The sequence below is a fragment of the Ochotona princeps genome, chromosome 13, assembly GCF_030435755.1.
Source record: "Ochotona princeps isolate mOchPri1 chromosome 13, mOchPri1.hap1, whole genome shotgun sequence".
NCBI lineage: Eukaryota > Metazoa > Chordata > Mammalia > Lagomorpha > Ochotonidae > Ochotona > Ochotona princeps.
The window spans coordinates 34,943,239-34,964,447 of NC_080844.1; the positions used below are offsets into that span (position 1 = coordinate 34,943,239).

General features: G+C 39.8%; 1 protein-coding gene across 2 annotated transcripts in view; it reads left to right on the top strand.

The window, feature by feature from the left end:
• ADK (adenosine kinase) overlaps nt 1-21,209 on the top strand; it is a 467,734-nt gene that overhangs the window by 19,316 nt on the left and 427,209 nt on the right. Inside the window, exon 1 of one of the 2 annotated variants that reach the window (XM_004583504.4) lies at nt 4,720-4,924. The exons of the other annotated variant lie outside the window; for it this stretch is intronic. Coding sequence (XP_004583561.1) covers nt 4,911-4,924 — 14 coding nt within the window. The 5' untranslated portion in view covers nt 4,720-4,910. Of the gene's footprint in view, nt 1-4,719; nt 4,925-21,209 lie in introns of those variants that run through there. 2 annotated transcript variants of the gene reach the window in all.

Consider the following 21,209-nt stretch of genomic DNA (forward strand, 5'->3'; position numbering starts at 1 on the left):
GTATATATATACTCAGTAACTCAGTGCGTGTGTAATGAGAAAGACCGGGTATGAGGCGGGACAGGAAAGGATTAGAAAAAGCAATGAAAGGTTGAAGAACGCCCGGCACAGTAGCCTAGTGGCTAAAGTCCTTGCCTTGCATGCACAGGGATCCCATATGGGTGCCAGTTCTGATCCGGCACAGTAGCCTAGTGGCTAAAGTCCTTGCCTTGCATGCACAGGGATCCCATATGGGTGCCAGTTCTGATCCCGGCAGCCCCGCTTCCCATTCTGCTCCTGGCTATGGCCTGGGAATGCAGCTGAGGATGGCCCAAAGCCTTGGGACCCTCACCCATTGGGAGACCTGGAAGAAACTCCTGGCTTTTGGCTTTGGATCAGCTTAGCTCCAGCTGTTGTGGCCACCTGGGTAATGGAATTATGGATGGAAGTTCTTCCTCTCTGTCTCTCCTCCTCTCTGTGTATCTGATTTTCCAATAAAAATAACTAAATCTTTAAAAAAAAAAAAAGGTCAAAGAAGGGAAGCTACTATGAATAAAAGGACCTCTGCCTTTACTGGGAAATATACCTTTACTTTTGTCCCTACCTAATTGATTCTGAAAGAACAATAACACAGGAACACTATTTGTCATAATATTTTGTGTTTACACCTGCTGAAATGATTCCTAAATATTTTAAGTCAATAAAATTTTTTGAAAGTAGTGTAGACTGGCGTGGTGTGATGGTCTAATGGCTAAATCCTTGCCTTGCAACCTTGGGATCTCATATGGGTGCTGGTTTGTGTCCCGGCTGCTCTACTTCCATCCAGCTCCCTTCTTGTGGCCCGGGAGGGCAGCAGCAGATAGCCCAGGGCCTTGGGACTCTACCTACATGGGAGACCCAGAAGAAGTTCCTGCCTTTTGGCATTGGATCAGCCCAACTCCAGCCATTGCTGTTACCTGGAGAGTAAACCAGCAGATGGAAGATCTTTTTCTCTGCGAATCTTGACTTTCCAATAAAAATAAATAAATCTTTGAAAGTAGCATTGACTGAGTAAGAATAGGAAAGTTCTGATGATGTTAGATGCTTTTCAAAGATGAGTTGTTGTCTTGCAATGGCTGGAGCTGAGCTAAGTCAAAGCTAAGAACCTGAAGTACTCTGTGTGTCTTCCTTGTGGGTGCAAGGACTCAAGGACTTGGGTCATCCTCCATTGCTTTCCCAGAATGTTAGCAGGGAGCTGAATCTAAAATGGAGCAGCCAGGACATGAACAGGCACCCATGTGGTATGCTGGCGCTTATAGGCAGAGGATTACAATATTGAGCCACTGCTTTGGCCACCTGTGAAAATGAGTTTTTTAAAACATTTTTGTGGTGTGGCTTTAAGTATTTGAATATTGCAGACCCATATTTTCACTTAATAACAAAGAATTTAGGGTATTTGTTAAAATTACTAAAATTCCAAGTCTAGATTCTTTGTCACCAAAATTAGGTTTTTAGTTTTCAAAAGATTTGTTTGTTTGAAAGGCATAGACACAGAGAATAAGGAGAGACAGATCTTCCATCCACTTGTGCTTTTTCCAAATGGCTACAATGGCTAGGGCTGTTCCAGGCCAAAGCCAGGAGCAAGGAGCTTTAGCTGGGTCTCATGCAGGTGAAGGAGTCCAAATATTTTGGTTTCCCAGACCTGTGGTTACCAGGGAGCTGGATGGAAAGTTGTGCAGATCAGACTCCAACTTGTTTCCAGTCTGAGGTGGGCCGCCACTTTATCTGTAACATTCCCAGAACCTCTTCCTTTTTTTTTTTTTAAATCTGAATGTTAACAAGCACAACTAGGCATTACCAAAGGTTAAACATGAGTAAAGGCACATTTTTCTTTGTTGCTGCAACACAATATGGACCATAATGTAATTAGAATTGTAAAAAAGACTTTGTATAACAAGGAGGAACTGAATTTAGATTTCTACGTCACAGTGGGCTGTTCATTTACACAGAATTGTATTTGTGTGAGGTCAAAAAGGGAACAGCATGAAAATGAGTGCTTCTGTAGTGTTGGTATTTTTCCTGAGCAACAGTTTGTTGGAGAAGCAGTTGCAGGTTTGTTACCTAAGGCCCAAGGCAGCTAAGAGTCAGAGACTCATGAATTCACCTGTAAACAACCTTGAGCCTGAATGTCAGCCAGTTCTGGGGGAAGTGGAGTCTTGGGATGCTGGCTCTCAAAGTGCTGTTGGAAGGGTCTGGCATTTATGTCCTATACATAGTGCAGGTAGATATTAAGGCAGCCTTGGGAGCACTGCATTTTGGTTATGTCCTTGTTTCTTTGGTCTAACTTGCTTTTTGGCCTTTTTAGCTGCGGCTGAACACCAGCCATATCTGGGTCAGGACAGTCCTGGTCTTGATGGAGAGAAGAGGGAGTGCTCCCAGCAACATTGGGGTCACCTCCACCCAGCAAGGAGGAGAAAGAGCCATTTGGACTTTTCAAAGAGCCAAGTTCATGTTAGCTTTAGGATCATGTTTCCCAGATGTAATTTGATCAGTGTGGTAATAGTAATAAAGTGGTAGTTAGGCATGTGCTAAGGAGTCTTTACTAAATTTTAATCTCCACAATACCATGAGAAACATGTAATGGGTGAAGTAAGGATGGACAGGTTAAGCACTAGCTCAAGGTCACACAAGAATAGGAAATCAAACTAGACCTTCTCAATCTTGCTGCTCAGCCTGGTCCACAGCCCAAAAGCAGTAGGTGAGTTCTGTACAGAAATGCAAAATCATGGCCACTGAGCAAATAGCATGTTAAATTGTACCGTTAGTAAGACCCCCAAGAGATCTTGTGTGCATATTGAGCAGTGCCACTTCATACCTTGCTAAACTCTGTGTTTTTAAAGGCCACACTAAGTAGTTAAAATTCTCAGGATTATTCCTGGCTTGACTTTAGTCCCTGGGCATTATCTGTTAACATTTTCTTACAAGACAAGGAGGTAAAGTGAGTCAGTCAGTGTCTCCTGCGTTTGAAATTACTATTGAGATGCTTTAGATCCTTGTATGTAATCCTGAAGAACAACTGACTAATTTTCGTAGACATTTGGTCAAAGACCTACCAAGGGAATAAAGCTCAGTAATTCAACAACCTTTACTCATGGACTAAACACATCAGATTTACAGTCTCCAACTTCATTCTGGGTAAGCATTTCTCAAATTAAAAAGAACAGTGCTAAAAATAACATTTTCTAAGGAACTTGAAATCTAAAATATTTGATGTTTTAGAGGGTTAGCAAGGAAACTGGCTTCCTTGCTAATTTCATTTTGTGAATGCAATTATTCTGTTGAAGAACAATAACAGGTAAGAAGGTTAACAGTATAGAACAGCGCTGTCCATTATATAATGGAAGACCCATATAGTTTTAAAATCTCTGGTGCCCACAGTAGAAAATAAAACCTATGGAACATTTCAGCATGTAGTCAACATCAAATATTACATTTTTTTTATACCAAGTTTCAAAAAAAATCTGTATGTGATTTACACTCAGTGTCTTGAGTTGGATATTTTTTCAATGCTTAAGTGAAATGTAGTCAAAACCAAATAAAATTGTTTAGCAGAAGATATTTTACATTGTTTCAGTTTTAAAATTTAAACAAAATTAAATTAAATTGAATGCAGTCTCCTCCGGTCCAGTCAGCCACATTTTAGTGTTACATGATGTGTTTCTGATGTAACTGAGACAGACCTGTGAACCTGATTCTCATCCTATATGGTCAATAAAGAATGCCAAAAGATATTGTGCTCTGGTAATAATACAGATATGGTACTGAGAATAAAGAAATAAAGATTTTGGTCATAAAACATTTACTGGTCCCCCCTACCTAATCTGCGTCCTACCCACATTGGAATTTATTTACCTGCCATATCAATGGTTCACCTTCAGTTTCTTAACCCAGTTATTCTGCTGAATTTTAAGGCCAGAACCAGAAGTTAGGGTACGCCCCTTCTTAGGGCCTATGTCCCTCCAGATGCCTGTTTTATATAGGCCTGCATACTTTTGGGGAAAATGCAGGCTGGGGGTAATCCTTTAGATGTACAACTGGGATAGCCCGAGGGGAGCTAGTTTTGGCCAGAGGTTATAAAACTTTATATGCCTACCTGGATCACCTGGGAATAGGCTAAAAATATCCAAGTCCTGACCCTTCTAGATTCTGACACTCAGAAGGTGAACTCCGGACACGGTCCATATTAAAGAGAGAGCTCTAAGTGTTTCTGAAGTTAAAGAATGTTCGGGACCACTGGACTCATCTGTTGACTTTCAGAGGCTGCGAACTGGAATTCAGGGCGTTCCGCTGTAGCCATCAAACGTTTCATCTTTTTCAGGCTGGCGTTTCCCAGGCTGTTGGTTTCTTTTTTACTCATGGGTTAACAGCTCAGGCTGTTAAACCCATCCACGGAGATTCTCAATGACAGCGTCCCTTCCCGAGCTTGCCGAGGTACACGGTGGCCATGTGACTGCCAAGCCAGTTGCCAACGGCGCGGCCATTTTTGAGGCTGGCACCCAACCTCGCGCCCCGGGAGCCCGGAGCGGCGGCGGCGGCGAAGGGTGCCGCTGCTACCAGAACTCAAGATGGCCACCACGCCCGCTAGCCAGCCCGCTAGCCCGCGCGCCAGCGAGGCAGCAAGAGACGCGCGGGCGGCTCTGCTCATCCCGCCGCGCCCCGAGACGATCTGCAGCCCCGGGGCCCGGGGCGGAGCGTCCGCCCTCCCTCCGGCCGCGGCCAATCAGGGTGCGGGGCCGGCTCGCCTGGGGCCGCCCGCGCGCGGGGTGTGTGAGGACGCGCTCGCGGTCGGTGAGTGAGCAGAGGAGCAGTTGCTGTGGTACCTGCTGCTGCTGCCCCGGCGGACGCGGAGCATCGGACGCTGGCGAGGTGGCGTGGGGCAGAAAGGTGAAACCATGACGTCCGTCAGGTAAGTGGGAGGGCGGTCTCGCCGAAGTACTGCTTGGCTGGGCGTTAGTCTCCCCAGTGCCGCCCGCTTCTCTTGGGTGGTCTGGAGCCTCCCCGGTGCTGCCGGTACCTCTCCTGCTGTGGGTTCTCTCTGCACTTTTTATCTGGGTATTTCTGCCTCCCTCAGAAGTTTTTTTAGGGGTGGGGAGTGGAGGTCTGTGGCACATGCAGAGCCTTTTTTTTCAGTCAGCGCTTCCTCGAGGTGACCCTCGCCAAGATTGCAAGCTTAATTGGGAATATAGTTAATGTATCATTAAGAAATGCGGTTCCCGGCTTCCCCCCTCCCGGTGACCCCAGGCCCCAGGGAAGGTGACGTGCACCACGTGTGCCCATGCCTGCAGGTCTCGCTTCTTAACAGAATTTTACTGCTGGCCAGAACCGACCTGCAAAAGTTGGTCCTCCCCCGCCCCCCATGCAGGTAGATGGCACCCGATTGTGAAATTGTGTGTGCCTGAAATGTTTGCTTAGGACTGAATTAGTATTCTTGTTCTGGAAGGTCCCATCTGTTTACCTGTTTCTCTGAGATTAATAAATGAAATAAATTTTGTGGCATAGCTGGCGCACAACCCAAGGAGTAAAACTGGAGACTTTTCTCCCAGTCGCTCTTGCCGAGTTTTGGAGATTATTTTTTGGTTCATGGCGATAGGGTCATGGGTTTGTCCACTTCCTGCATATAGCCTCGCCTGAATGTTTAACTTAGGATGGTTGAACTAATGATAAACAGACGCAGATTGCTTTATTTACACAATTTCCCGACCTGCTGCCTTTCAAGCAGACCGTGGCCTTCATGATCTTAGCGAAAATGAGTTCTCAGCACAGATGTGCAGAGAAATGAGTTAGATTTTGGTTGGTGAGCTTCCAGGGTGCGAGTCCTGGCCATTTAACGGCTTCCCCAGGATTCTTCTGACTATCCAAGATTGAAGAGCAGCTTTAGAACCTTACTTTATGTCAGTGTAGATAAGGTAAAATGTGACTGTTGACTTGCATACAGCCTCACTTAAATTGCATAATTCTGTGTTAAGAGTACTTGTGTCAGTTTGCAGAAGGAGAAATTCGGGAACTGGAATATGGAGACTTCCCACAAAGGTTTTACAGTAAATTGTATTGGGGCGTGTAAATCTAGCTTTTAAAGCCAACAGTGTTTGAAGGTACATTTTTATATGCAATTGCAGTAAATGCTAATTCCCTGATTCCTCCATTTTCCCACTTTGCCTGCCATCGCAGACTGCTTGCAGTCAATTAGGTGTGCAGGTAGAATGTTTCCTTTGCTACCAAATTAGCTCTTAATGTGGCTTCAGCTTTAATGGACAGTCATCTTCCTGGCTACTTCTCCCTGGAGGAATATTTGTGAGCTGGTGACAGCAGCTGTGTCTTTTAATATAAAGTTTGAATGCTTGTTTTCAGAAGATATTTAAAAGTTGACTCGACTGTGCTGTATTTTGACACTGTAGTTGACTGATTATCCTGATCATTAAACTTTTTACTTGCTGGTCTACATTTTACAGTTTATAATCTTGGAGTACAAAATAGCCTTTTTAGATGTTTTCTGAACTAGCAGTTACATCTTACACCCAAGGAAGCAGTCCAGGAAAGCTTGAGGCTTTTGTGGAAAGTCATTTGGTAGCGAAGTTAGGAGCTGAATCCACTTCTCCACAATCTAGCACCATGCGTGATGCGTTTATAAAAACAAGGTGCTGTTTACATTTTCTGAAAAAGCTATTTCTTAAGACCAAAACTATAAAGTACAGTCATGTGATGATGGACTATATTCTCAACAGTGATTCCATAAAATTATGGTAGAGCAGAAACATTCCTGTTGCTTAGTGACACGCTAGCCATCATCTTATAGTACAGCCCATCACTCAACAAGTTTGTTGTGAAGCTAATGTGAGCAAACCTACTGTGTTGAAATTTTGTGTAAAAGTGCAACCCAAATAATTAGGTACAATGTATAATATGTGATAAGCTAGTATGTTACTGGCTTATGTACGTATCTGTATATATGTAAATACTATGAGTCATTATTTTAGGATGTATTCCTCCTAGTTATTAAAAAAATCACTGTAAAATAGTATGTGTGATGCTAACAGCAGTTTTATCACTTGCCTGTTTACCACACATATTTTTGTTTGATTGATGAGGTCATATTGGGTGACAGACCTGTACTCCCTAGGCTTGTGTGAGTACATTCTGTGATGTTCACATAGCCACTGAATCACCTGTGACCCTTTCCTCATAAGGCATCCCAGTTGTTAACCGATGCATGACTGTATGATGAGGTAGCCAGAGTAACTTTTGCATCCCTTTTGCTAGTCCTATAAGGAACTTTGCTAAGTTCAGGGGTAGGCAGGAAGAATACTAAAGTGGGGTGGCTGTATATGGCGACAGTTTTGAATGATTTGGAAATCATGTATACCAGCCAGTTCGTAGAGAAGGATTGTGTATAATGAGGTTTTATCACTCTTTAGTTTTCAGTCAATTATCAAGCGTTTCCATTTTGTACTTAGTCCAACAGTAGAAGAGTAATCACAAGTTACAATTTGACTTCATGTTTGATGCTCTCATTTATATACCATACTTCAAATAATTGCATCTATATATGGTAGTGGCAGTATATGACTTTGCAGTGACTTTGAAGGAATACAGGATTGGAAATGTGTGAGGACTGGTGGCCATCATGCCAGGGCTTTGGACTTTCAGGAACCATTTTTGGGTTACTAATCTTCAGTTCCTCTTTGTTAATGGTCTGGACTTTTTGTTTCCCCTTAGTGAAGTATGTCGGAGTATTGATTCTAATATGTATCCTGTGGTGTGTTGGGTATGTTAAGAATGCTTTTAAATTTTAAGACTTCTTTTTTTTAGAAAAATGAAGTATTGGAGTTTATATTTTGTGCAAGATTTTCAGAATTAATTCTCTTTACAGCAAGTTTAAAAATTTATTTTTAAATTTTATTTTGAATTTTGAATTTTATGGTATAATTCTCTATAGTCTGGGATTCCCTCCCCTCATTTCCCACCCCCAACTGATTTTTTCCCCTATTGTCACAACAGTACATTCCTTCATAAGAAGTTACAATTTTATCAGTCTGCTATTTAAGTGTGCCCCAACATTACTGGTACAGACAATGTCAGACAGTCCATCTTGCCATTGTCTAGGTATGTCCAACACTTTCGTTGTGTTTCATTCATTCCATCTTTTATTTGGAAGTAGGGATGCATGTTGTATTGTGTGTTCACATCTGGATATGGTCGTCTCCATTACTCCATCACTACAGATTCCAATTTGCATGATAGTTTCCTTATGTTAGAGAGAACACATGGTATTTGCCTTTTGGGGATTAACTTATTTCACTGAGTACAATGGTCTCTAGTTGGGACCGTCGAGTTGCAAATGGTATAATTTCATTCTTTTTAATGGCTGAGTAATATTCCATGGAGTAGATATAAAAGATGTTAAAGAAACTGGTACAATTTTAAGGCTTTTTATAAATGTAATACATTTTTCTTGTCAACACACTTGAGCTCTCAAGAGAATAATAATTAAAAAGAAGTATTTGAATCATAAGTTTTTAGAAAAAGGTTTATTTGGAAGATAAAGTTATGTAGAGAAGAGAGACAGAAAAAGAGCCATCTTTTATCCTCAGGTTTACTCTGCAAATGGAGGCAGTGGTCAGGTCTGGGACTGCTACCTGATCTCTCATACAGGTAGCACGGCCATCTTGGGCTATCTTGGGCTATCTTGGGCTATCTTTCACTATTTTTCCTAAGCTGTTATTAGGGACCTGGATCCAAAGTAGAGAAGCCCAGAATTTGGACTGGTACCCTAATGGAATGCCTGTATTGCCAGTGGTTGCTTAACTTGCTGGCCTTAACTTCTTAACTCCAAGACTGGCCCCTGAATCTTACGTCTTTAGACAGAAAAAAAAAAACTTATGAATCTGATTTTTCTCATTTTTGGGTAGGAACTAAAACCCAGCAATGCTAAAACTTGTTAAAGTTACCATGAATATTTTCATGCCTTTTTCAACTGACACTCAGATCTCTAGGTATATTTATTCAGTGCCCTTTTAGGTGTGTAAAAAACAAAAACAAAAAAACAAAAACAAAAACAAAAACAAAAAAACAAGGCAGAAACAAGTTTTTACACGTTTTAAAAAAACTTCAGTTCTTTGAATTAATTTGCCTAGGGATAAACAGTTTGTTCTCATACATCATAAGTGAGAGAGGGTCCAAATTTTAGCCCCTGAAACTGAATATCCTTAGAGAACAAGTTATTACTCTGTGTGTGTATACACATAGCAAATTTCAAGTGGAAATTTGGGAGATGATAGAACGTACCTAATAAATTGATGTTATTTTCATTTGTATTTAGCATAATAAATTGAGGGACAGGAAAATAGGGGATATCAGGATTCAAATAGGATCTTAGAGAACATTTTACTTTTTCACTATATTGTATGTTGTATCCAAAGTAGTTATATGTCTTAAGAAAGTGGTGAGCCTGGGATAAAATTTAGGTCTTCTGATTACTACTTTATGTGCTGTTCACTGAACAACACTGTTTCAAAATAGTCCTGTGAATGTTGCCTTGTTATTCTGACATTAGTGTCTAGTCTGCTTTTAGGCATTACTTGCAAATTTGGGTTTTGTGCCAGGCATCACTGGGCTAATGGGTTGGGGAGACAGAGTGTTTGCTGTAGGTTCTAAGGAGCCCTGTTTTTTGATCTATTCAGACAGGTCAGATTTACTCAAAGCCTATTCTGGGATTCTGGATAGAACTGTACCCTACATGATGATTCTGGAACCACTTCTTTGGGTTAGCCCTACCCTGGAAAATTTATGTGGGCTGTGGGTGGGTTCCCAGTGTATTTTTCTCCTAACACTCAGGACTTTGAGGTGCATCCAGTAGACTCTGCCAAGCCACTCAGATGGAGAACATTCATATGGAGACTAGAATCTGGCTAACACTGAAACTATCTTACTTGGTTGGCTTGGTTTCTTTTGAGCCTTTAAGCAGAATTTTCAGACTCAAGTCAAGACGTGTGTTTTTTATAAGAAATGTAAAATTCAAATTAGCACACAAATTCTTATGCTGTGAGATTTTTTTCTGGGCCTCTAAAATAAAGTGAAATTGTTTCATTTATGAAATATTTGAAAGCACTAAACCAGAAATCTTTCTCTTGTATGCAGTGTTGTCAACTGCTGATGTTCATATTTATAAGTAGGTCATCTTTGTTTGAGAAAAGTGTACAAGGTTTTCTAGCTCCAAATCTTTCTGGCCACAGTATTGCTACATTAAGCAGAACTGTAAAAGATAAAATGGGAAGGAACCAAATTGATTGTCTAGACTGTTTGCACTTTAACTCTTCCCTGCAAAATTGGTTAAGAGCTGTATCCTTTATGTCTTCCTACCTCCTTTTCTTATTTATTTTTAAGAAGAGCAGATCTACAGAGTGAAGGAAAGACGAGAGAGAAAGATATTCCGACTGTTGGTTCACTCCTGAGATGGCTGCAAAGGCCAGAGCCTAGCAGATTTAAAACCGGAAGCCAGGAGCTTCTAATTGGTCTCCTTCATATGTTCAGGGACCCAAAGACTTGAGTCTTCCTCCTCTGCCTTCCCAGATCGCAAGCAGGGAGCTGGATGAGAAATGGAGCTGCCTGGACTAGAACTGCTGCTGATATGAGATACTGGTGCTTGCAGGCAGTAGATTAGCCTGTTGAGGCCCGTGCTGCCCCACCTCCTTTGTTTTAAAATATTATTTAAAAAATATTGTAATAAAGCCTAGGTATGGATCTTTAATTTTTAAGTAGCAAAGATAGCATGCAAATAAGATATCCCTATCCCAGTTTGCTCAGGACAGTCCTGGATCATGCCCATTGTCCTTATATAATTATTAGCAACTTTTGATTCTTAAAAGCATGCCATTTGGATGATAAATTATCTGGTTCTATACCTATGTAGTATAATCATTGTGGTAATGATGAGTTTTTGAGTATTGAAATGTTTTCCATTGGTCGTACTTTTTTTTCCCCCTCAGTATTTGAGATAAGCCAACTGGTAGAGTACCCAACCACTGGTTCACTCTACCAAATGCTTGTAAATGTCTAGAGCTAGGCCCAGGATTGGCCAGGTCTAGAGCCAAGAGCTGGGGGCATAATTCAGATATTTCATAAGGATGTTATAAACCCAATTATCTGAGTTATCACCTTTTGCTTCCCAGCATAAGCATTAGCAGGAAGGTGGAGTCAGGAGCCAGAGCTGGGAATTAAAGCCAAGTACTTCACTGTACTATGTGAGTATCTTAATGCTAGGATAAATGCTTTCTGCATGGCCTTTTTATTGTTTTATGAGAGATTTCTGAGTGCCTAAATTCAGGATATTGAACCAGAGAGACAATATGATAGGAAGCACAGTATGATTTACTTGTTGTCTGGCCTTTGGCAGTTACATCACCTGGCTGAACCTAGTTTCCACTTCTGTTTCAGTATTGTGAGGACTTATAAGACATAAGTTATGGAAATGTGGCTTATACGGCAGAAAATGCCATGCAAATGTTAGTCATTATGCCATACATGATTCCTGAAAATTGTATTTAAAATGAAAAATTTTATCTAATTTAGGGGGCTTTGCTATTTGTTGGAGTATTTGCAGATTTTGTAAGAGCTGGGCCCAGTTCCAGCTGTTTGGCCATTTGTGGAGTGAACCAGAGGATGGAAGATATCTCTTCTCTCTCTCTCCTCCTTCCCTACCTCCCTGTCTATCCCTTTCTCTAGAAAGTCTTCTTTTCAAGCAAATACAATAAGTCTAAATTAACCGTATTTCTGGGTTAGCAGCAGGAAGCCGTCACTCCTAGTCAGCCACAGGATCGGGGAGGTAAACAACTCTATTTGAATGTGTGACTAGACTTTCTTGTGTTTATTCAATAAATTTTCATTCAAAGATTTTTTTATTCAAATGTTTTTTATTCATTAATTTTTCATCTGGGTAGGCTAGATATGTTACATGCATTAGCAGGGACTGAAAGTTGTTGGAAATATGCCGGAGGCCAGCTGCAGCCAAGTTTGAAACTCGAGGAAAGAAATGGACCACTACAATTTCAGGACCATAATGGACAGTGCAAGAAAGCTGTCCCCTTTAATTATTTATTTATTTATTTATTTTATTAATTAATTAATTACATTGTATTATGTGACACAGTTTCATAGGTACTTGGGTTCTCCCCACCCCTCCCCAAACCCTCCCACCATGGTGGATTCCTCTACCTTGTTGCATAACCACAGTTCAAGTTCTGTTGAGATTCCTTCATTGCAAGCATATACCAAACATAGAGTCCAGCATCTTATAGTCCAGCCAAGTTCAACGGCTTCTTAGGTATACCCTCTCTGGTCTGAAGACAGAGCCAGCAGAGTATCATCTCAATCAATTAAAAGCTCCAACATACCATCAGCAAAAATTTACATCAGTATGGAATTAATTGACATAGTAATGAGTAACCAATATGTTAAAAATAAATGTGATATCTTAACCACCTTCTGTGACTACCTCATTGACATTTCAATTTTAGTTTATACACAACATATAACATGCATAACATAACATGTTATACATAACATCATATCATCTTAAATTAAGGCAAACATGTGGTATTTAACCTTTTGGGATTGGCTCATTTCCCTTAGCATTAAAACATCAATGAGGTACCACCTAACGCCAGTAAGACTGGCGCACATGAATAAAGGCACCAACAACACTTGCTGGCGAGGTTGCGGGAAAAGGGAACCCTACTCCACTGCTGGTGGGGCTGCAGATTGGTACAGCCTCTGTGGAAATCAGTATGGAGAACATTCAAACAACTCAAAATCAACATACCGTATGATCCCGCAATAGCACTCCTAGGAATATATCCAGAACACTTGTTTTATGAGAAACCAACATGCACTCCTATGTTCATAGCAGCACAATCAGTAATTGCAAAAACATGGAAGCAACCAAAATGCCCATCAGCAGAGGATTGGATAAGAAAGCTATGGTTCATGTACTCCATGGAATACTGCTCAGCTATTAAAAAAAACAAAATGCAGTTCTTTGTGGCCAAATGGGCCAAACTGGAAACCATAATGTCCCCTTTATTTATACAGAAGCAGTCACAAGCTCTGGCACAGACTTTTTACCTCATGGTCAAGTGGGTGTTTCCAAGGATAATTCTGCCCTTTGTTTGCTCTTAAAGTTCTCAATAGAAGTTCCCAGTTGACATTCATATCAATCAGTAGCACATTTCTACTACAATCCTCATTCTACAGCTTAATCTTGAATCAGTTAAGGGAAGAAATGCATCACAAAAAAGGGGGAACCTAAAGATCAAGGAAAGAATGAAAGAAACCCTAAACGGTGATCCCTTGATTAGCATAAAGTCAGTGGGGGCAGCAGAGACAGACAGCATAAATTGTAAAAGGCCCTTTTGCAAGACCTCATCAACAACATCAACTTCGAAGCTCACATTGATAGTAAACACCAACTCCACAGCAGCAAACAATGCCGGAACAGATGACAGAATTCTCAGGGGGTGATCCGGTGTCCATGCAAAGGGAGGTGGAACCACCTCAGGTAGTTGCAGAGACATCCACCAGGCCCTGCCATGCAGTGGGAAATTTCTTGCAGCCCTGCCTGCAATGGAACAGTTCTCTTCACACCTTCGTGTCCTCCCCATCCACTGCACGGGCCCCAGCAGGAATATGTTGAGGTTTTTATGGGGGAAGGATTGAAATTTCAACATGTTAGTATGCTGAAAAGGAAAGATCCAGTAGAAATTGAAACAATAAATAATGCTAAACAAAGGGAAGAGATCAGTGTCCTTGACTGTGCAAGAAGGAACAGCATCTAGAGTACAGATGGTAGGATTGACTTCGTGTAGCCCAGAAGCTAGCCTGTTTACCTTTTAGAAACTTGAGAACAGTTACATACAGTGAAGTCACAGTTCTAGCTCATTAAATTTTTATTGAGGGTAGACACAAGCACATACACACCTACTTACACAATACACTCTTACATGAACAGCTCTCAGATTGAAGTCTAGAGCATTCCCATCTACTCAGAAATTCTCTTTGCTTTTTTCTTAGTTAATACTATTCCCTTCCCTACTTACGAAACTACTTTTTCATTTCTATTGCTATTGATTAGTTTTACCCATTCTGGAACTTTATCAGTGGAATGATACAGTTTGAAGACTGTGTCAGATTACCTTTGTTCAGCATTATGGTTTTGATACTGACCCATTGTGATGGATGCATCAGTGGCTTGTGCTGAACAATCTTCTGTTTCTGTGTATGTAGCAATAGTTCTGAAGTTAATGAACTTTGGGTTATTTGTAGATTTTGGTTATTGAATAAGTCTCTGTGTGATTTTGAGCAGATATTTAGAAGTAGTAGTGGTTTGTTCTGGGGTAGATTTCTGTTTAATCCCTATTTTTTTTCTCCCCAAACAGAACATTTAATATACATTACGTTCTTACTAGTTACTGTTACGAGAGTTCTAGTTGTTTAACCTCGCTGAAAATGTTTAGCATTTTCTATTTTATTTCAGTCATTCTGGTGAATGTGTAATTGCGTTTCATTGTGATTTTAGTTTGTATTTGCTGGGTAGCTAATGATATTTTGATAATTGGCCATCTATCTTTCTTTGAAGTATTAGAACAAGCCTTACCTGTACAGGTGAGTGCTGACTTGGCAGTGGTTTGACTCTTAACGGTACACATTCATAAAGACTGTACTTCAGTTTTTTAAATCTTTTCCCAGTCTAGCAGTAAGGGGTGTCATATTTCGTTATCATTCTGAGCAGTTCCCACTTAGCCACATAATGAGGAAGGTAAACTGTTGTATTGTGTGGCGAAGCTATCATGTTGGGTAGCTTGGCCACACACAGTCAGTGCATTTTCAACATATATTTTCAGTTTCATGGGTGTCCCTGCATTGTAAGCTTAAGGAACATCTGTATTTTGATTGGAGTGTCATTTTATCCCTGTTTGCAGGAGTTCTTTTTATATTCTGGAAACAGATTATTTGTCAGAGATGTCAGATTTTATACTTACATACAAAAAAGCACACAGATGTTTTTTCTGGTCTGAGCTTGTCTTTTTTTTTAATGTCTTTTAAGAGTAGAAGTTTAAATTTGAACAAGTTGAATTTGACTTTTTCAATTTTAACTTTTTAAAAATCTATAATTATAGAGAGAAAAAAGAGAGAGACAAAGAGAGAGATCTTACATTCACTGGTTCTTTCTTCAAGTGGTTGCAGTAGACAGGACTGGGCCATTTTGAAGCCAAAACCTGGATCCAGGAGTTCCATCTGGGTCTTCTGTGTGGGTGCCTGTTTGCTGCTTTCCCAAGTTCATTTTCAGGGGAGGCTTTATAGTTTCACCATTCACATTAGGTCTATGATTTATCTTACATGAAATTTTTTTCAGAAGCGTCCTCAGGTAATTGGATAGATGGGTATGGATCTTTTGCTGGACTCACTATTCTATTCCATTCATAAGTTTGTATATCCTTAGATAATAGTATCTTAATTTTTGTAGTTTTGTAAGATTAATATTTAGGGCCCAGCGTGGTATCCTAGTGGCTAAATTCCTCACCCACGTGGTGGGTTCCCATATGGGTACCAATTTGTGTCCCAGCTGCTCCACTTCTCATCCAGCTCCCTGCTTGTGGCCTGGGAAAGCAGTACAGGATGTCCCAAAACCTTGGGAACCCTGCACCTGTGTGGGAGACCCAGAAGAGGCTTCAGGCTCCTGGCTTAAATCAGCGCAGCTCCAGCCATTGTTGCCACTTGGGGAGTGAATCATTGGACAGAAGCTCTTCCTCCTTGTCTCTCCTCTCTGTAAATCTATCCTTCAAATAAAAAAAAAAAAAACCCTTAAAATAAGGAGGCAAATACTTATATATGCCTAAAATGCCATGAAATCATCAGCTTACAACCAGATGCCCTGGGTTCATATTTCTGTTCCTTAACTAAAGGTCTCATTTGGACTTCAACATCCTCATCCACAAAACAGGCGTAATTCTTGCCTTTGTCCAACAAGGTGACAGGAAAGCACTGTGGAAACTGATCATCATCAACTATACACCATTATTTTTATTAATCAAAGATCTTAGGAGTTTCATGATAGCAGGAAAGAGTTGCATGTTTTTTAATTCAGTGGGGAAAGTTGATGACGGTGACTTTCGAGAATATACTTTACACACGTAGAGAAAGTCTGTGACTAAAACTCACTTGGGGAGTGAGCTAGCGGTTAAAAGATCTTCCTCTCTGTCTCTCCTCCTCTCTGTATATCTGACTTTGATATAAAAATAATCTTTAAAAAAATCTTTAAAAATTAATATTTAAATTTTTGATAGAGTTGATCAGTGAAGTCATCTGGGCCTGGATTGTTTGGGGTGCTTAAGAGTGAAAGGTTTTAAATTATGGCTTCAATTTCTCTTGCATGGATGACAGGAACCCAAGTGTTTAGACCATCAACTGCTACCTCCAAGACTCATTAACAGGAAGCTGGATTAGAAGCAGATTGGATTTGATCACAGGCACTGTGTGACAGGATAGAGGTGTTTAGGCCACAGTTTGAATCTGCTGAGCCACAAGGCTCATTCCTGCTGTTATTTTTATTTTCTTCTACTCTTTTAGGTATCATCTACTCTTTTTTGAGTCAGAAGCTTAGATAATTGGTTTTGGATCTGTTATTTTCTAATATGTGCATTTCCTATATAAAACATTCCCTTTTATGTATTCCCTTGTTTCATAAATTTTGACATGTTATACACAGTTTACATTACTTTATAATTTCCATTGTATTTTATCTACAGATCATTTAGAAGTTTATTGATTTCTTAATATTCATGGATTTTCAAATTATTTTTAAAAATTGTATTTCTATTCTGTTGCATTCACAGAATGTATTTTTTTCCATATCATATAATCCCATCTGTGGTATATAACTAGAGAACTTACTGCTTATGATTCAGGCCTTTGAGTCCTACTAAGATTATTTTCTTGGCTTGGCTTGTGGTCTCTTTTGGTTAATATTATGCATTTTGAAATCTTTGGGATTTTTTCATTATAAATGTATTGTACAGCTTTCATTTAATATAGTGTATAATGGTGAATTTAGTGGTCTGTAAATATCAGTTTTGTCAAATTAATTATTGTGTATTATTTGACATTTCTGTTATTCACTATTTAAAGCCAAATATGTCAAGGTTAATGTCTGGTGCAACAATTAAGAAGCTGTTTGGGATGCCTACACTGCATATTGGAGTGACTGGGTTCAAGTCCTGCCTTTGCTTTTGAGTCAATCAGTGGGAAGATCTGTTTTTCTCTTCTCCTTTGTCTTTCAAATAAAATGTTCCCCCTTCTTGCCCCCTCTAAAAAAAAGCAGGAAGTATTCAGAAAATCTCAGTGCATTGGAATATTTACAAAGCTGTATCTCATATAACTTCAGAACATTTTCATCACTCAGAGATAAAACTTAATACTTGTCAGCAGTCATTCTCCGTTTCCTGTCTTTTCCCTCAGCAGCCGTTAATCCAGTTTGTATCTCTACAAACTTGCCTCTCCTAGGTATTTAATGATTAGAAATGTATAATATTTGGTTTTTTATGTCAGACTTTTTTTTCATTGAGTATGTTTTCAAAGTTATGTGTTAGCATATATCAGTATTTCACCTGTTCTTGTGACTCAATAATATTTAATTGTGTACTAAAGTTTGTTTACCCATAGATATTTGGTATTTTTCACTTTGTGACTGTTATCAGTAAAATACATGGGCAGGTTTTTGTGTTGCCATATGTTTTCGTTTTTCCTAGGAGTGAGGTATTTATTGGGTCATATGAGCAATCGCCAAACTTTCCCCAAGGTGTTGCATCATTTTATATTCCCATCATCAATACATGAAGATTCCAGTTTCTCAACATTCTTGCTAGTAGTTGTTTTTGTTGCCTTATTTTTTTTCTGAGAGGCTCTCTGTGCCTGTTGGGACATATCCTGCACACTCAGCCAGGCTTACTTACCACTCCTAATAGTGTTCCCTTTGCTTGCTAGCAGAGTTTCACAGAGTCAGAGAAATTGCTTAGGGCCTTCTCACATCTTTCTTGAGCTCTCACACTGCCCTGGGCATATGCCCTTGACCTCTGACTTGATTTTGAAGTTTAAACAGAAGTTTCAAAACTGTCTATGGGCATTGCATTCCCCCATTTTTCCTTTTTATGCTTTTTTAGCTTAGCATGTTTGCTCCAACTGTTTCAGGCAGCTGAGATGTTAAACAATTGCAGCTGGTTGTTTTTGACAAATATCCTTGGGGAAAAGGCTGTTAGCACTGAGCAGGCTCTGAATCAGGTCAAATCACAGGAAGCCTTGGGAGTGGGTTTTTCAGGGAATTGCCAGTCCACTGAAAGTAGAGCTTTGAAAGAGCTCTAACTCTGCTCTGATCTCTCCAGGGGTTGCTGGGCTGGAGGACTCCAGTGTGTTTCAGGGCTGTTGCTTTTCCAGGTTAAGCTGGAGCTGGGGAAAGGTGAAGGGGAACAGGACAAGTTCAAATGCTGCGAAGTGTGTGCTGCTAATGAGATTCGTCCATGCTTACACTCTTTCCTTTATTTTGTATTGGCAACTTCTGATGATTTATTTATATAAAGTGAGGAGTATAGCATAAAAGTACTATTAAAACCTCATTGATACTTTCAATAGACTTTCTAAAAATATAATGATGTACACAAGTGCGTTTATCAAACTGTGTGTTGTGTCAGATGTCTGCAGAGGGACTCTCAGCATGACCTCATTCATCTGAGGACAGGGAACAGTTCCTCTTTAGATGCGCACATTCATGTGCTCATCCAGCATGGTCAGCCCTCTGCTTTTTGTGACTTCTTTGTGTTTTATGAATGTGTGTCCAATTGTGAGTTTCTTTCAGCAACATTTATCTTTTTCATCCACTAGTCAGGGGAAGAGAATGCGGGCCCTGCAGATGATTGATTCCATTCATTGTTTGGGGAGGGTTTTCTGGTGCCTCTTCTGTCATCATATCTGAAATCACATGAGTTTCTCTAGCCTCTCTTTTCTGCACATTTTGCTGAAGTAGGGTTTTGAAAAACAGCCACAAACTTGTCTGTACCCTGGAAGAAACTGTTATCACAGATAATCTGCGTGGAGATTGAACGGCTGTCTAGCACATTGTCCATTGGAGCTATCAACTATCTTGTCTCCAGTTCCTTGCTTTGAGTGTCTCTCAGCTGTCTTTTATGAATAAGTACTTCTGAGATTATTGCAGATTTTTGGTGAATATTTAAAGTCTGAACAGGTTGATTGATGTATGACTTTTGCTTTGTTCTTTGTGTTTTTAAGGAAGAGAGGATTTTGCAAGTCCATACTCTGCCTTTCTCAATGATGTCATCCTAATTGGTTTTAGACATGTTTATATCTATTTTTAAATCCTTTTATCCCTTTTGAAATATTGCATGGCTCATAAGAAGTTGCAGAAAAGTAGAGTTCCACAGCTTGCTCGGCTTCCCTTGATGATTGCCCAAACCAGGAAATTGGCGCAGTACTCTTAAGTTTACTGTAAACTGTATTGCATGTTCATGTTTTTGTAAACCCTCTTTTTAATTTAGATAGTGGTGATATTTATATTACATATAGTTACATATTAAAAATCATTTCCAGATTTGCGCAACTATTGCCATAAGCAGGGTACTCAAACTGTTTGGTCATCTCAAAAATTGTGAATCCCAGGGCCTATGGAACTGTATCATAAAATGACAATAATAATTATTTAAAAAATGAAGAAAAAGAAAAAAAATTACCCCCACAGATATGCTAATCCTCTGATGTCTACTGATCTGTCTCTCTGATTTTGTCACCTTGAGAGTGTTAGTAAGTGGAGTCATATTGTTTGTAACCCAAGGATTTCTGCCCCTCCTCTTTCAGAACAATGGCTTTGAAATTCATGTAAACTGTTAGATTATAGTCTGTTTCATTTTATTGCTGAAAGGTACTTCACATATGGATGTACGTGTTCATGTTATATGTTCACATGGTGAACCAGTGTTTTGCTACTAGAAATGCCAATAAATGTGTTATAAATGTTTATGTACATATTTCTGTGCAGTTTTAATTTTTCCAGTAGACAGATTCAATAGTATGATTCCTTTTTTTCCCCAGGCTTGTCAAAGGAGGAGTGTTAAAATCAACAAAGATTTTGCAGTGAGGCGTAATGATGGAAATAAGTATTAAATATGTATTAAAATGATGAGAAACAAGGCTAACTGTCTTGCCTCCCATTGAGGCTGACTGAGATTGGTTACTGGTTCATTCTTACGACCAGTTGGGCTTCTTTTTAAGGCACTGCTTGTGGTAGGTTCTATCTTCTCCTTGGACTTCAGTCATACTGTGATCAGTTATGGAAAGGAACTTTATCAGAGTCTTTTAAATGTTTGACACTTACAAGGATTCTTATATTTTACTGCCGAGGCCTGGTCAGAGCCATTCACTGTCAGAGTAATGTGCTTGTTCGGATTCTTGCAGGATCTGGTATGAATTTTCTAATTACTCTGAGTGGTAGATTGTCTTACTAGCTATAAAGAGTTAATTATCCAACATGTTTATTAAGTCAGTAGATTAACAGTATTTTTCTAAAAAAAGGACACTGAAATGAATAATTTTCAATCCTTCATTATAGACTACTATGAAAAAAAATTACCTGGCCAGCTTTCTTTATTACATTTTACATCATTGTCTCTAAAAGTCATCACTTTTTTTTCCTAAATGGCTTTGTTCTACCTTCATTACTATTGTTTTAGGTTTATTTGTAAGGCAGAGTGACAGAGGGAGAGACGGGGAGATAGGAAGAGATCTTTCACCTGCTGGTTTGCTCCTCAAGTGACCGTGGTGGTTGGGACTGGAGCAGGCCCATGCTAGGAAACAGGAACTCTGGCTGTCCTTTGTGGGTGGTAGTAGTCCAAGTACTTGACTTCCCACTCATATTAGCAGGGAACTGGAACAGAACTTGGGCAGTCGGGGCTTGAACTGATGCTCTGAAATGGGATCCAGCATCACAGGCAGTCACAAAATCTACTGTGTCACAGGACTGACCCTGTGCTACCTTTCAACTGTAATGGGAAATCAGTGGTTTAATTAAACTAGTATGTTTAGTTTATTTTCAGGGTAACAAGGAAGAATTTATTTTTTTATTTTGTACATTTTACATATCA